Source organism: Sminthopsis crassicaudata, chromosome 2, assembly GCF_048593235.1.
Source record: "Sminthopsis crassicaudata isolate SCR6 chromosome 2, ASM4859323v1, whole genome shotgun sequence".
Taxonomy (NCBI): Eukaryota; Metazoa; Chordata; class Mammalia; order Dasyuromorphia; family Dasyuridae; genus Sminthopsis; species Sminthopsis crassicaudata.
The window spans coordinates 353,546,936-353,565,018 of NC_133618.1; the positions used below are offsets into that span (position 1 = coordinate 353,546,936).

Sequence of the window (18,083 nt, forward strand, 5' to 3'; positions counted from 1 at the left end):
TATCATTAACAGATAAAAAACAAAACAAAAAAACAAAAACAAATTCTTAAGGTACAAATAGGGTTACTTGATATTCTTATCTAAATTACTGAGTATACATAATAGAGCTACAATATGTGTGACATAGTCAATAGAGTGCTGGATTTGGAGTCTAGAAGACCTAAGTTCAAATATGGACTCAAAACAGTGGCTATATAACCTTGGGCAAGTCATTTAACTTATCTACCTTGGTTTCCTCATCTGTAAAATGGGGATAATAATAACACCTATCTCTTAAAATTGTTGTGAATATAAAATGAAATAATTGTAAACTTTAAAGAGCTATATAAATGTTAGTCTCTATTATTGCTTTATAAATGCTAGTTGTTTTATTATTGTTATTGTCATGTTTTTAAAAGTGTTTGAATATTTAAGCTGAAAATTATTTTATAAAGTCATACCACTTAAGAATAAAATAATTTTTAGGATGTTTGGATTTCATTGAGCATGCCAGATAAAGAAGACACAAATTTTCTCTCCCCCCCTTATTCCACTTAACCAATCCTTTAACAAATCTTGCTGTTTCTATCCACAACACCCCTTGCCCAATCCCTGTCTTGCTATTCACATAGGGGCCTCTCACCTAAACTATTACAACAGCTTCCTTGTTCTTCCTTCGTCTATCCCCATTCTAAGGCATCTTCCTCACAGCTACCAAGTCTAGATTTGGCCATGTTACTTATCACTAGTCAATTGATTCTGGTGGTTCCCTATTGCAACTCTGATCTTATTAAAAAAAACAAAAAACAAAACAAAACAAAACAAAAAAAAAAACTACTCTATTTGTCTTTTAAAGTTATTCACAACCTGAATCAAATTTGTATGTTCAGCATTTATATTATGCCTCTTCCATTATCCAGTCAAACTGTTTCTCATACATGTATTTAAATAAATAAATGAACCAATACACAAATAAATAATCATGCTGTCTGTGGTAGAAATGCTCATATGGTATGTATACACACACACACACACACACACACCTTTCTACACACAGAGACTTCTCAGAACCTTTGTTTTCTCATCTGAAAAACTGGAAACTTAATGGCCACTCAATTCCTTCTAAATCTATGATCCTGTAAGTTTGTGCTTCTTTTTGCTAACTTCTTTCTCATCTCCATTCTCCTTAATTCTATCTGCCTACTTGTTGCCCACTAGAATTCCTATTTCATAGTCAATAAATTTCCTTTCATCTTTGATCTTTGCTCTCACACTTCTTTTATTCGTTAGATCTCATTGAGACAAAGTTTCTTATTGAAGACATTGTCTACCCTTCCTCTTCAGCATATTCTTTGCCTTCATCCACATCCCTCAACATAATAGTCCTACCAAGGTAGTCAGAAGGTAATCCACTTGCCACTTTTAGATTCTCCCTTTACTACATCTTCATTCAACAACCTGTCCTTCTTTGAAATTATCACTATAAAATTTTCCTTCCAATAATACCACGCTCACCATCTTCCTCTCTTCCTCAGTTCTGGCCCTTATTTGTGCTAGCAAAATTTAGTATCTACTTAGATGCTGTCTCTCTAACTCTATCCTTCCCTAATTCTTTAGTCTCTTTAAGCCTATTAATTATCTTTTCCTTCATATTCCCTCAACCACATATAATTAGAATCATATACTAGATTTCATAATTACTACTAAGTATCATACTTCCCTAATTATTCTGACATTTCTCCATCTAACAGTCTATCATTTCATTGTCCCCATGACTCATCCTTCCAAAACCCATATTTTAAAAAAATTACTTATTTTTATCATTCATTTTTTTTAAATTTGAAGTTCCAAATTCTCTCCCTTACTGTCAACCCTCTTCCAACCATTGAAAAGGAAAGCAATGTGATGTCCATTTTACAAGTAAACTAATACAGAACATATTTCCATAATAGCCCGAAAGAAATATATGTCTTCATTATGATTCAATCTTCAATCTCAGCCTTCTTCAGTTATCTCTTTGGTGATGTTTTGTTTTAATTTTCCCATATCTCCTTCAATATTTGTCATTTTACTTTCCTATCATATTAACCATTTTAAGGATTGCTCCATTTATCTCTGTTTTCTAGTGTTTTTAATAGGAATTAATGTTGTATTTTATCAAAAGAAATTTTTCTGCATATTGAGATTATATGATTTTTAATAGTTTTGTTTTTGATGTCAGTTGTATTTATCCTTTTCCTAATATTGAACTAATCCTGCTTTCCTGGTATAAATTCCACCTGGCCCCACCTGATCTTTGCAATATAATAAGATTCCTTGCTAAAGTTTTATTTAAATTTTTGCATCAATATTCATTAGGGAAATTGACCCATAGTTTTCTTTCTCTGTTTTTGGTTTTCCTGGTTTAAGTATCCATACCATATTGGTGTCACAAAAGTAATTTGGTAGGATTCCTTGACTATTTTTCCAAATAGTTTGTAAAGTTTTAGAATTAATTGTTCTTTAAACATTTGATAGAATTCACTGGCAAATCCATCTGATTCTGGGATTTTTTTTCTTAGAAAATTCATTGATGGCTTGTTCAATTTATTTTTCTAAGATAAGATTATTTAAGTATTCTATTTTCTCTTTTGCTAATTTGGGTGACTTATTTTATATTTTTGTATATATTCATCTATTTAACATAGATTGTTGGATATAGTGGTGTATAATTGGGCAAAATAGTTCATAATTATTGCTTTACTTTTGTCTTTTGACAGTGAGTTCACCCTTTTCTTTTTGATATTGACATTTGATATGTTGGTTTTTTTTTTTTAATCAAATTAACAATGGTTTGTCTAATTTTTTTTTTTTTTATTAAATCAGCTCCTAGTTTTATTTATTAGTTCAATGATTCTCTTAACTGTTATTTTATTAATTTCTCCTTTGATTTTCAGGATTTTCAATTTGGTGTTTGTGGGTTTTTAATTAATTCTTTTTCCAATGTTTTTAGTTGCATGGTCAACATACTAATCTACTCTTTATTAAATTTATTGACATAAGCATTTCCCCTAGTACAGCTTTGGCTGCTTCTCATAAATTTTAGTATGTTGTATGATTCTTATAATTTTCTTTAATGAAATTGTTCTAATGATTCTTTGGTTCACTTGTTTCTTTCAGATTAGTTTATTTGGTTGCCAAATAATTTTTATCTTTCCCCAGCCTTTTATTGAATTTGATTTTCACTTCATATTATCTAAAAAGAATGCATTTTAATATTTTCTGCTCTTCTATATTTTTGTGAAGTTTTAATGTCCTAATATATAGTTTTTTTTGCTAATCTCTTTTATTAGATTATTTTTATTATGCTTTGTCTGACATCATGATTGCTACCCCTGCTTTTTTATATTTGTTGAGACATATTATATTCTGCTATAACCTCTTACCTTTACTCTGTGGATGTGTTTTGGCTTCAGGTATGTTTCTTGTGAACAATATATTGACAGATTATAGTTTTTAATCCACTCTCCTTTCTGCTGCTTCTTCTTTTTTTTTTTTTTTTTTTTTATTAGCGAGACCATTCCATTTGTATCCATAATTATTACTAATTGTATATTTTTCTCTACCCTATTTTCTTGTTTAACTTTTTTCTCTCTTCTTTAACTTTATCCCTCCTCAGAAGTGTTTTGCTTCTAGTCATCAACTTCTCTAATGTGACCTCCCTTCTCTCATTCCCCTTTCCTTTTTTTCTTATTCTACTCCCCTCCTATTTCCCTTTAAGGTAAATTATATTTCTCTACCCATTTAGTGCACTTATTATTTCCCCTTTCACCCAATTCTCTATTTCCTTTCTTTTTTATGTATTTATTTAAAACAAATACAAAGTAATACAAATACAAAATAGAAAATGAAAACCAAAAGAAGAAAAAAAATTGGCATATGCTTAAAGGAGGATTCAAAATATGTAACACATTTCCAGTTCAAAAAAGCATATATATATAGAAGACAAGAATATTCAAAACTATCCATCTTTTCTTTGCTTCCTTATAAGTTTTCTTTTGTTCTCTACAGTGCCCTTTATTTTTTTATACTTTATTCTTTTATTACTCTTCTCTCCCATCTCTGCCAAGTAGGCTGCAGTTAAATATGGATATATTTACACACACACACACACACACACACACACACACACACACACACACACACACACATATCTATGTGTATATATAAAAGATAAACACATATATAGCTAATTTATGTATATATATATACATATACGCATACTCACTTAAATATACATACACATATATACACATCTAAAACTGTATTAATATACTGACATATAAAGTAGATTCCTCTTAATTGAATCTTTTTTAACTTTGACTCTGAAATCAGTGATTGCTACTCTACTCTTTTCTTGTAATAAATTCTACTACTGATCATTGTTATTAAGTTTGTGTTTATCTCTTATTTTCAATCCCTATTAACTCTTCAACTTTACTTCTACATTTTAACTTGCCTTGCTAATACTTAACTTCACCACCCACCCCATGGATCCTTCCCTCACCTTCTCTCCCACTTCTTCCCCACTTTTATCCCATTCCTATTAAACTGCACACCTTATCCCACTCCCAGTAATTTAAACACCCTTCTATATCCTACCTTATCCTGTAGTCTCCCCTCCTATTTCTTTAAAAATTTTGGAGGGTGCAATATCCTTCTTGGTATATGTATATGTATATGTATATGTATATGTATATGTATATGTATATGTATATGTATGTGTATATGTATATGTATGTATGTATGTCCTAGACTATTTTGCTTTTTAGTCAGTTCTTTTGAATCATCCTATAAATAATGTCATCTAAGACACATGGTTTACATTTTAATGAATCAAACAATTTGTTCTTATTGATATTTTTGATTTCGGCTCTTATATTTAAATTTTCTGTTGTGTTCAGGCTTGTTTGAGACAAAATTTTAAAAATCTGTCAGTTCATTGAATGTTCTTTCACACACACCCCATTCAATATTATACTTAATTTTGCTGAATATGATATTTTCAGTTGCAACCTTAGTTCTTTTGATTGCTAATATGTTCCAGAATCTGCAATCTTTTATTGTAGCTAATAATATATCCTGTGTACTTTTTATTGTAGATATATTTGAATTGTTTTCTTGTTGCCTTTTTAAGAAATTTCTCTTTGATCTGGATGTTTCAGAATTTAGCTATTAGATGGCTGTAGAATTTCCTTGTCGGAAGTTTTTGAACTGATTGGTGGATTTTTTTTTTTCTGTTTCTACTTTCCCCTTTTATTCTCCGGGGCAATTTTCTTCAATTATTACTTGTATTATTGTGTCAAGATTCTTTTTTTGGTCATAGCTTTTAGGTAGTCCAATTCTTAGGTTTTTTCCTTAATCTGTTGTTTTTCTTATGAAACATTTTACATTCTCTGCTAATTTTTCAAAAGTTTGAATTCCAGATTATCTCCCTTCCTACGCCAACTCTTTTAATTAAGAAGGCACATGTGAAGTTATACAAAATATTTACATAAAAGACATGTTGTGAAAGAAAACATAAGATCTCTCCCCAATCTTCTCTCCTTTCCCCCCAAAAAAAACTCAAGAAAAAAAAAAGTATAGTTCAGTCTATATTTAGATGCAATCAGCTCCTTCTCTGGGTATGGGCAGCTTTTTTTTTTTTTTTTTTTTTTTTTTTTTAAATAAGTCTTCAATCTAGTCTTGGATCAATTATTGTATTGCTGAAAATAACAAAATCATTCATAATGGATCATACTACAACATTGCTTTTATTTTGGATACTTTAAATTTCTGTCTGGGAGTTGAAAAGTTCCTGTGTTTGGAGTTGAGGCTATCCTAGTGGGGCCTTGGTTTCCCTCTTTGCTATTTCAACACAGCTAGCCTGGAGATGTTTACACTTCATACTAGTTAGTCCTCCATCTAGGGAGGCTTGGGGGGCTTCTCCAGTTGTCCCAAGAAGACTCCTGTTCTGTCTCAAATCTTGTTTGTTTTTTACATTCTGAATTAGCCCTGAGGTGCAATTTTGTTTAGTTTGTGGGGGAAATCTGGAGTGCTTGAAACCATCTTCCCATAATCTTCCCACCAATTCTGAGGGTAAAGTTCAAATGTTATCCATCATCTGCCTATCTTTCCCTCTACTCTAAAAGTTCTTTCATGCCTCTTTAATATGAGATAACCTCTTTCCTCCCTCCTCCAATTTTTTACCCCTTAATTTTTTTCTTTTGCTATCATCCTTTCATAGTCAACTCACATGTAAGTCCTCTGTCTATGAATACTCCTGACTGCTTTAATAATGATAAAATTCTGAAAAGTTACAAGTATCATCTTACCATTTAGGAGTCTAAAATTTAAACTTTTTGAATCCTTCATGATTTTTCTTATTTACTTTTCTATGCCTTTCTTAAAACTTATATTTGCATCACATTTTCTTTTCATTTCTGGCCTTTTCTTTAGGAATGCTTTAAAAGTCCTCTATTTCAATTATTTAATTATTTATTTAAATTTAATTTAAATTTAAAATAAATTTATTTAAATAAATTATAATTTATTTATTATTTTATTTATATCCTTTTTTTTCATGGAATGTTTATATGCAGTTTCATTGGGTAGGTGATTTTCCTTTGTTCTGTAGAATATCATATTCTGAGCCCTTTTATATTTTAATGTGGCAGCTGCCAAATTTTGGTTATCTTCACTGGCGACTTCATAATGTTTGAAATTTTTTTGGCTGCTTGCAAGTCCCCTTGACCTGGAAGCTATGGAATTTGGCTGTAATATTCCTGGTAGTTATAAAGTGGGGATCTCTTCCAGGAGATGATCAGTGAATTCTTTCAATTTCTATTTTACTCTTTTATTCTAGACTATCAAGGCAGTTTTTCTTTGTTTATTTCCTGAAAGATGATGTATAGGCTTTCAGGTAATCCAGTAATTTTCAGATTATCTCTGTTGGATCTGTTTTCCAGGTCAGTTGTTTTTACAGTGAGCTATTTCACATTTTCTTCTATTTTTTTCCTTTTGATTTTTAAAATGCTTTTAACTTTGTTTTTATTTCTTCTTGATGTCTAATGGAATTATTAGCTAATTCTAATTTTTTTTTTAGAGATTATTTTCTCCAGTGAGCTTTTGTACCTCTTTTTCTTCCTTTTCCATTTTATCAGCCTTCCCTTCTATATGCTTTCTTTTTTAAAATTTCATTTTGTTTTTTAAACTTTATTTGAAAAATCAGAGTAAGAAAAACAGAAAAGAAATACAAAACAAAAAAGAACATTGTCATGTAACTAGCAAAATATCAGAGAGGATTCAAAATATATAACAAATTAACAGATCAATAAAATATATGTATTAGTAAAAGAAATTATATTCATGAATGTCCATTTTTTCTTTACTTCCTCTTTGGTTCTCTGCTGTACACCTTATTTACTTTACTCTTTTTTTCCCTTTAATCCCCTCCTCCCTCCCACTCCCAAGTAAGCTACATTCAGAAGATATATATAGAGAGATAGAGATAGAGATATATCTCTATCTCTATCTCTATCTCTATATAAAGATATACACATAAACCACATATACATACATTCACACACATTCCGCCCATCTTTCGTTTCAGCTACTCTGTTGTTGATGTGAATCTTAAACATTTTAAAAAATAAACAATATGTCTATATTTAAATAGTTTCTCCATGTTGGGTTCCTTAAAATTGATCTTTTATATTAGCGTTTATACGTTAAATTTTCTGTTAAGTTCTGTTAAGCTTCAGGATAGAAAGTCCTGAAAATCTTCAAGTTCATTGAAGGTCCATTTTTTCTCAGTCAGAATTATAGATACTTTTGCTGGGTGTGATATTTTTGGCTATAGGCCTAAATGTTTTGATTTTTGGTAGAGATGATTCCAGGACCTGCAATCTTTTATTATTAGTAGTTGCTGATAAATTTTGTACAATTCTAATTGTAGCTCCAGCATATTTAAATCTTTTTTTTTCTTATTTCTTGCAAAATTTTCTCTATTGTAACGTGCTCTCCTGGCAGTTACAATTACTAGTCTGTCCTAGACCCACCAGAGTACCTTTGACCACTGTGCTTAGCAGTGTGAACTCTACCTGGCCCGCCTCCTCTGAGGCCTTCTAAAGTCTCTGGCCACAATCTCTTGAATCTATAGCTTAATAACCGGTAGCGCACTCAAGAACAGCCACGTGTAATCTTAAAAGCCTTTATTAAACCTACTCACATAATGCCCTAACTGATGCCCTGACTTGTTGGTTCCCTAGTGAACACCTGGTCAGAAGACCCACGTGTTCACTACCAAAACCCTTACCTCTTTTGGCTATTCATCTTGGCTTGGCCACCCAGGCTAGGGAGCCAGGGTGAAGAACGCCAGGTTAAAGAGACCGCCTGCTGCCTGCAGTGGGCTTACATAGGGCCTGTAAGTCACACACACAGCCAATCAGCGAGAGAGTCACCCATTACGAAGCTATCTCAATATGGCCAGGATCCCGCCCAAGGGCAGTCCACAGAAATTACTTCCGGGTCTCAATGATGCACTGTGGTGCAGCCCATTTAAAGGCTCCTTACACTCTATGATCTGGGTGTTTTGAAATTTGATAATAACATTCCTATGTGTTTTCCACAAAAGCTCTCTTTAAGGTAGTGATCAGTGGATTTTTTTCTATTTCTACTTTACCCTCATGTTCTATCACTCCAGGACAATTTTCTTGGATTATTTCCTGGATTATTGTTTCAAAGTTCCTCTTTTTGCTCATAACTTTCTGACAGTCCAGTTATCCTTATGTTTTCTTAATTTGTCCTCCAGAGCTGTCTTTTTTTCTTATATTTCATATTCTTTTCTATTTTCTCATTCTTAATAATCTGTTTTGTTATTTCTTGGTCTGTCATACCTTCACTGGCTTATCCTTGCCCAATTCTAATTTTCAAAGAATTATTTTCATCTTTGAGTCTCTGTACCTTTTTTCCTAGTTGATTTTATGTAGTTTTTTATAATTTTCTTATTTTTCTTTGATGGGTTTTTTTTTAAAAAAAATTTAGTTTTTCCTCAGTTTCTCTCATTTGGTTTTTAAATTCTCTCTGGGTGAGGAGCCATTTCATGTCACTCTATGGGGTAGAACCTTTTTTTTCACTAAAGTGACCACCTCTGAAGATGAACGCTGGTCTTTCCTGTCCTTACAATATGTTTCAGTGGTGGGGTTCTTTATTCTTTGCCAGTTCATTTTTTTTTTTAATTAAAGGCATTCATATAAGCCCCTCTAGTTGTGGGATGGGGGTGATAAGGTTTGAATCCCCTCAATTCCTGGTGGTGATAAGGTTAGTGGCAATAAGAGAGTTGTTAAATATCCCCTTTTAATCGGCCACAGGTTTAAAGTGAAAGAATTCACTAATTTCCAAATTATTAATTACAAAATATAAGTTTTTATTGGATAGAAACCAGTTTGCTAAGAGACTGACTTCTATAGTGGCAGAGTCCTATTGGGAAATGGAATTTTATGGTAAGAATTAGCGGGCAAGATCCTAACAAATTGCTTGGGCCTTCTGCAAGGAGCTGAGCTGAAGGGCATCCTGGCAGGGGACTGGGACAGCCACTGCTGATCAGACAAGGATTTCTCAATTGAATGAGAATTTAGAATTTCAAAAAGATCGATGGGAGTTGATTTGCCCTTGAATGGTATTGCTTCTCATCCTGGGAAGATGGGCCTTCTCTAGATTTCTTGGAGCTTTGGAGATCCTGATCTCTGAGATCAGAAAAGGGGACACAATAAAGGGAATCTTAAAGGGAACATAGCTTCAGTAAAGGGAACAGTTTCCTTTTCTCTTCACTGGGATGGTGTCTCAAGCTTCTCTTCAGCTCTCCATTCTGACCATGAACCCTAAACCAAGAGCTCCACCTTCATGCAAGTGCCCACTGCCAGCAGCATCCCTGCCCTGCTGCTTCTACACTCATCAGATGCTTGTTCTTTTTTGCCCAGCTGGGTCTCAGCAGTACAGCTGGGTCTGGCAGTACTAATCAGTAGAGACTTACTCTCAGACTTAAATCCTACTGGACAAACAGTCCAGGAGGTGAAAGTCTCTGTGGTTTGTGCTGAGGTTCCAGCCACACCCAGCCAGCCCAAGAGGTTTCCACTTGATATTTCTTTGAAACTAGCTAGGAGGCATTTGCTCTTCAGACAGGTTAAGCCCCATCTCCAGGTCTGTCTTCAGATCATCTTGGGTTATATCAGGAAGATCCCTGTTTTGCTCCAAGTCTTATTGATTTTTCACTAGTCTGTGTTCACCTTGAAGAGCACAGTTGTTCTATTTATGGGGGAACACACAGAGAGCTTGAAATTTACTGGCCTCCTCTGCCATCTTCCAAGAATCCTCCTATATATGTTTTCTTTTCAAAGATGTCCAATAATTCCATTAAAAAAAAAAACACAAAAAGAAAAACACTTTATGTTCAAGCCATCACCTTATATCTTCTTTCTGTTTCTCAGTGAACTTGTGGAAAAAATTTCCTCCATCTTGTTGCCTTTACTTCCTCCCCTCTCACAAACATCTTTTTAAAAATTTTGTGTTCTAGATTCTTTTTCCTCTCTTCTTCTCTTACCCTTCCTTCCCCAAGACAGCAAGTAATCTAATATAGGTTAAATATATGCAATTCGTTTAAACATATTTCCATATTTTTCATGTTGTGCAAGAAAAATCAGAGCAAAAAGGGAAAAAAAGAAGAAAGAAAAAAACAAAAAATAAATGAAAATATTATGCTTCAATCCATATTCAGTCTCCATAGTACTCTCTCTAATGCGAGTGATATTTTCCATCCCAAGTCTATTGGAATTGCCTTGAGTTATTGTGAAGACCCAAGTCCATCATAGTTGATATAACACAATCTTGTTATTGTGTACAATGTTTTCATTTGATGTTCTACAGATCTTGAATATAAGAGTTAAAAGAAGTAGTTTAGGCAATTATCCCTTTTGTTGAATCCTGATAGAAACTAAGTTCCTGTAGAAAGATTACAAAAAATTTTTGAGAATGGCTATAAGTTGCTCCTGGATCAGGGACAGAAGAAAAGGGCCCTCCATGTAATTCAGGCACAAAAAGATTATATAACATATTATGGAAAAGATACATAGAAAGTGATGAGATAAATACCTAATGATGAGGTTTATATCTCATTAAAATTAAGATTAATTGAGGTCTAGTGGCAGGATTGGGGTACAGGGAGTCAAACAGAGCTCCCCTGCATCCTCTTTGGATTCGGTGCAAAGATACACAATTAAATGAGGTCTAGTGGCGGTGAGAGTCCCCAGTAAATGAATTTACAGGCCCGAAAACCTAGATTGATAAAAGAGGTTTATTGCAGGGTTTGGAAGTAAGATTAAAGTCTAGTTAGTAAAAGGCATTAGATAGAGGAAGAAGTACACCAAAAGCAGCAGGACAGAAAGTCTGCAAAGCATGGTTGCCTGGCATGTTTCAACTCTCTGCCAAGGGATGATTCCACCTTGGCTCTTTTATTTGCTTCAAGAAGCCTAGGGCTGGGGCAGCTAGGTGGCACAGTAGATAGAACACCAGCCCTGAATTCAGGAGGACCCGAGATCAAATCTGGTCTCAGTCAGTTAACACTTCCTAGCTGTGTGACCCTGGACAAGTCACTTAACCCCAGCCTCAGGGGGAAAAAAAAAGAAAAGAAAAGAAAAAATAAAAAATAAATAAAAAGAAGCCTAGGGCAGTGGGCAAATTCTTGGCGAGCTTTTCAGATAAGGAAGAAACTGTTTTGGGGAAACCTGAGCAGATAGTTGGGGGTTGAGAAAATCCAAGCCAGCTCAGATCCAGTAGGGGCTGGGTACAGCCCAAAACTGGCTCAGATACAACCTTTTCCCGTGGAATACAAAAGGGTGGTTTTGACCAGATCTTGAAAATCAAAGGTCAGTCCCAAAGGAAGTTGTAGATCAGACAAGGAATCTTAAAGGGGCTATCACCCCCATCAAAAGGGGAGAAAACCTACATATGTAGATAGTGGCCATGAGTTTTTCAAACTGGTAGTTAAGAAGTAGAAGTATAGCTATTTTGATTTATTGTCTTTAAAGTACAATGTAAATAAACGTAGTAAAGGAGGCCACAATGATAAGAAACTCAAGCATTAGGAAAGAAAAATCTTAAAGAATGAAATACAATCTTTGATAACAGTTTAGATGGGCATGTGGACTTTTTAGTGAACTTTCCAAGCAAACAAAAAAAAGAAAGAAGAAACATCTGGCCTATCTGAGGCCTCCACAGTAAGATTGGAGAAGTTTGAGTGAAATCTCTGGACTGTCCCATCTCAGTCCCTCTCTTCTTCTTCCTTTCTTGCTTTGAAGGTACTTATTTCCTCTGGAGAATAGAATTTGAGTCCTTTTCACTGCTAGTGATATGCAGCTGTGCTTCTTAAGGCTATTGCTGTTTAATGAAATTTAATTAACTGAATTGTGTTGTTAAAATGTGTGTAAATCACTTCATTAAACTTATTGCTGAGTGGTGTTCTGTAACTTAAGGGAAGTCAGCCTGTAAAGAAGTAACTCTTTCTTCAAATGCCTATTCCTTGCTGATTTTCTTCAGACACATTCTATTTTAACTTGCTTATCTTGAGTTAGTGACAATATTCTGAAAATTTTTTTTTATAAAAAAAGAAATTATTGCTCCACTTTTGTCTTTTTTCTTTAGTGCTCAGCAAATTGGATTATTAATATATAAAGCAGTTATTATAAGGTCTATATTTATATTTTGTGGACTATATTAGTCCACAAAAAGTTGTACATGACAATGATCAGACAACAATATAAGGAATGTTATTGCCTTATCAAGATGTCTGACTTTTATATATAGTAGCATCTCATTCATAGCCTTGATATTGGGGGAAGAATGGGGCAGCTAGGTGGTGTGCAATGGATACAGCACCAGCCCTGAAGTCAGGAGGATCTGAGTTCAAATCTGCCCTCAGACACTTCCTAGCTATGTGACCCTGGGCAAGTCAGTTAACCCCAATTGCCTTCAGAAAAAATGGGGGGAAGAAGGATAAATATCTTTAATAAAATTCATATGAAAGTGTTTAACAATTTAATATGTATGAGACTGCCTGCCATCTAGGGGAGGAGGTGGAGAGAGGGAAGGGAAAAGTTGTTGAAAAATTACCCATGTGTATGTTCTATCAATAAAAGGCTATTAGAAAAAAAAAAAAGAAAGTGTTTAACATTTCTTTGTATAATAATTACAATGTCAAATGACACTATTAAAGTTAAGTGATCCATAAAAAATTTACTGAATATAAATGAGGCCAAGTTTTAGTTATCAGTGAAGTGAAGTACTTATTCACATAGTTCACCAATATATAGTTTTTTTTAAAACTTCACAATTATATATAAATAAAATGTGAAATGGATTGTTTTATAAATGTTTAGATTTAAGATAAACTGATGAGTGCTAGACAGTTCTCTCTTCTGTCATCTTGATGCCTAAAGCACAGAATTTTACTAGATAAAAGATTTTTGAGCAATTAAAGAAGTTATAGTGCCATAAAGATTTTCAAAGAATTCAGGAATGTTAAAATTACTATAATCTTTCTTAGAAGGAAAGAGGTGAATTTTGTCCCATAAAAAAGCATAGTAGACCCTATTGAGGTTTTAAGAGAGTAAGGCTGGCAAGTAGTTAACAATTATAGTGAAAGACTATCAAAGTATTCTTTTGTGAAAAGAACAAGCTAAATAGTTTTCAAAGTTACATGTTGAATATATTTTTACTTAAAGGGCAAATCAAGTTCCATACAATAAATATTGCTTTAATGTATAATTTTCTTTTTCACTTCCACTACATTTATTGAAATACTTTATTTAGTGTTAGTTCAGAACTTAAAAAGTTCTATTAATCCAGATGCTTGAGTTGTGGTCTCAGTTCTGCCACTAGTTTAATATATGCACTTGAAAATGTCACATCTTGGTTTTTCTTATCTGAAAATGAGGAGGCTAGATAGAATAGATAATCTTTAGGGTCCTTCTGGCTCTTAACATTCAGGTCTTTAAGCAGTTAATAAAAGAACTGAAAATAAATTAGTTTGAGACTAATGTACATTGACATCTTAACTTTCAGAGAAGATAAAAACAATTTCTCTTTATACATTTATCTTAACATTAAGGAATATTATCTATGTTGTTCAAATCTGTTATCAAAAATGACTTTGAATCCTTACCATGCATTCTATATTATATTGTTACACATGTACCCTATCCTTTGGTCTTTTATGATGGTAATAGTAACAAAAGTGTTAATGAAATAAATGTAAATTAAGAATGGAGTTAAAAGCTTTTATGAGTTTACTACAGTTCTAGCCTGAAGACTAATGGCTAAGGTTAAGGCCATTGCTATTTGATTCACTATCGAGGTTAGACTTTCTTCTCTAGTTTTGTAATTTAGTTCTTCCTCCAGAACATTGAATGTCTAGCATTCCTTAGATGTTTTCTCAAACAACTCTCCTCTTTGTGAATTGCATTTTTCCTAATCTAGGATTTCTTAATTATGAACTCTATTCTGCTTGATACTATGAGTTCATTATTTTGATTTATTTATGGATAACACTTATATTATAGATGGTCTTTGCCACAGAAAGATCAATTACACATATAAATACAGACACGCAACATGCACTGATCTTAGCATTCTTGAATTTGTGGAACAATGTTTAAGGCTTTACAGTACTACAGAAGTAACTAAATATCTACTAAAATTTTGTGAGAATATTGACCTCTTCCCCAAAATTACATTTTTTATTCAAGATACTAATAATTCAGACAAGGCCAAACATTTCTCATCCTTTCTAGTAGAATAGAAAGAAGCTCCTTAGGGGCTTCCAAATTTTTCAAGAAATGCCAGTTTGGTGTTGGGAAAACTGGAAATTAGTATGCCAGAAATTAGATATGGATCCACACTTAACCAAGATAAGATCAAAATGGGTCCATGATTTAGGCATAAAGAATGAGATCATAAACAGATTAGAGGAACAGAGGATAGTCTACCTCTCAGACCTGTGGAGGAGGAAGGAATTTATGAGTAGAGAAAAACTAGAGATCATTATTGATCACAAAATAGAAGATTTTGATTACATCAAACTAAAAAGTTTATGTACAAGCAATACTAATCCAAACAAGATTAGAAGGGAAGTAACAAATTGGGAAAATATCTTTACAGTTAAAGGTTCTGATAAAGGCCTCATTTCCAAAATATAGAGAGAATTAATCCTAATTTATAAGAAATCAAACCATTCTCCAATTGCTAAATGGTCAAAGGATATGAACAATTTTCAGATGATGAAATTGAAACTATATCCACTCATATGAAAGTGTTCCAAATCACTACTGATCAGAGAAATGCAAATTAAGACAATTCTGAGATATCACTACACACCTGTCAGATTGGCTAAGATGACAGGAACAAATAATGATGAATATTGGAGGGGATGTGGGAAAACTGGGACACTAATACATTGTTGGTGGAGTTGTGAAAGAATCTGGCCATTCTGGAGAGCAATCTGGAACTATGCCCCAAAAGTTATCAAACTGTGCATACCCTTTGATCCAGCAGTGCTACTACTGGGCTTATATCTCAAAGAAATACTAAAGAGCGGAAAGAGACATATATGTGCCAAAATGTTTGTGGCAGCTCTTTTCGTAGTGGCTAGAAACTGAAAAATGAATGGATGTCCATCAATTGGAGAATGGTTGGGTAAATTATGGTATATGAAGGCTATGGAATATTATTGCTCTGTAAGAAATAACCGAAAGGATGAATTCAGAAAGGCTTGGAGAGACTTGCATGAACTGATGCTGAGTGAAATGAGCAGAACTAGATCACTATACACTTCAACAACAATACTGTATGAAGATGTATTCTGATGGAAGTGGATAGCTTCAACATAAAGAAGATACAACTCACTTCCAGCTGATCAATGATGGACAGAAACAACTACACCCAGAGAAGGAACACTGGGAATTGAATGTAAAATATTAGCACTACTGTCTATCTACCCAGGTTACTTATACCTTCAGAATCCAATACTTAATGTGCAACAAGAAAATTGGATTTACACACATATATTATATCTAGGTTATACTGTAACACATGTAAAATGTATGAGATTGCCTGTCATCTAAGGGAGGGAGTAGAGGGGGGGAGGGGAAAATCCGGAAAAATGAATACAAGGGATAATGTTATAAAAAAATTACTCATGCATATATACTGTCAAAAAATGTATAATTATAAAACTAATAAAAAAAAAAAAGAAATGCCAGTTGGTTATTGTAACTTTTTTTTTAAGTGGAAGCAAAATAAATTTACTATGGAAATACAAACATCTTCATGATCAATTGTATAAGAATTTCAGAATAAAAGTTTTATTCAAGAATGTTTTGCTCACTAAATATTTTTCTTATTAAAATGAATCTTTTTTCTTCTTCTGTTTTAGCTGGAACAAGCCTTATCAAAAGAACTTGAGGATGTGGAAGGTAGCAGTCTTGTCTTACATCTCAAATTATTTATTTTTCCTTAGGAATTGAATGCTATTGATAATTTTAATTTTTTTTTTGAAAAGGTGAAATATCGAGCTACCAAGATGAGATAGAGATTGAATTAGAAAATAGTAGGCCAAAGGTGAAAGGAGCACTTGCACATTTCACTAAAGATGGTAAGTTAACTCAATCTTCTTAAATAAATTGTGAATTGCATTAAAATTAAGAATTATGGAATTATGTTTTCAATTCCATAAAACAATTTTGGCTTTCTTTGTATTACATGCAAAAAAAATTATCTGTCAGATAACTAGAGGAAAAGATATTTTCCATTGCATTCCAGCATGCATACTAATTTGTATCTGAAGACTAGTTTCCATGATAGAAAATACCAATTAATGAATTTAGAAGGATTTCTTGTTTATGGGGTGTAGCAAGCTGTCGTCTCCAGAAGCTGCCAGATCGCTCTCTGGGAAGAGGTCTGCTGTGTCTACTCAAATCTCTCGGACAGATTCTTCTTCCTGTAGTGAACCGTTGTCTCCAGGCAGTTACTGTTAACTCTTGTCCAGAGAAGTGCCTTCCCTTCCTGCAGAGAGCCCTGTCAAGCCTGATGTAGTGCAGAGTCTTCTCCTATCTCTGGAGTGGTGTCCTCTTTTATCCTCCCAGAGAATGGGCGTGGGATAATGCAAGGGCTTCTGGGAAGAAGTACTCCAACCAATGAGCTTGCTCCTCTTATCAAGTCAACCTGAGTTCTCACCTTGTCATTGTCCAGACAACCTGAATTCTCACCTTGTCATTGTCCAGACAACCTGAGTTCACCTAGTAATCCTAACAATGGGGACTCCTTTCTTCAGGTACAGGATAAGACTACAAGTACAATGGTTTATTAAATGTATATATACATACATACATGTATATAACACACATATGTGTATACACATACATATATGTATGTGTGTGCATACATGTATATATACATATACATATACACACAAACACACACGTATGGCACTATCTATTAACTGCTAATAATGCTACTAGGGCCAAGGGAATAAATAGTCAGAAAAATCACAAAATGAAGAAATCTTCGATGCCCACCTTTTAGAGAATATATAAAGAGAATTACTGTACTACATGAAAGATTAGACTAAAAGATCTCTAAACAAAGTCTAAACCTAGTAATATGCATATTATTGGAGCCATTCTTTGGTTGAAAAAAATTAAGAGTTTTAAATATATATGTGTGTGTGTAGAATGTATACATATATATACATATATACACACACACACAAAAATATTTAATGGGACATCTGATTATGTCACAAAGTAACATTGAAAGTGTTTTTATACTTCCTATAAGAAATAACTGTAGTAACTATTCAAAACAGAAATATTCTATAGTAAGGAAAAGAAAAATTTTAATAATTAAACTTAGTTTTCTTTGGTGGCATTGGGTAATATTGTCTAGGGACATAAAGCTAATCAATGTCAAATATGAGTTGGTTTGAACCCAGGTTTTCCTGATTTCAAAGCCAGTCAGCCCTCTCTACTATACTACCT

At 33.3% G+C, this 18,083-nt stretch overlaps 1 protein-coding gene across 4 annotated transcripts in view; it reads left to right on the forward strand.

Annotated features, from left to right (window-relative positions):
* BRF1 (BRF1 general transcription factor IIIB subunit) overlaps positions 1-18,083 on the forward strand; it is a 180,255-nt gene that overhangs the window by 87,829 nt on the left and 74,343 nt on the right. For all 4 annotated transcript variants that reach the window (XM_074290807.1, XM_074290808.1, XM_074290810.1 and 1 more), the window contains 2 exons: positions 16,481-16,520; positions 16,607-16,699. In XM_074290807.1, coding sequence (XP_074146908.1) covers positions 16,481-16,520; positions 16,607-16,699 — 133 coding nt within the window. The remainder of the gene's footprint in view (positions 1-16,480; positions 16,521-16,606; positions 16,700-18,083) is intronic.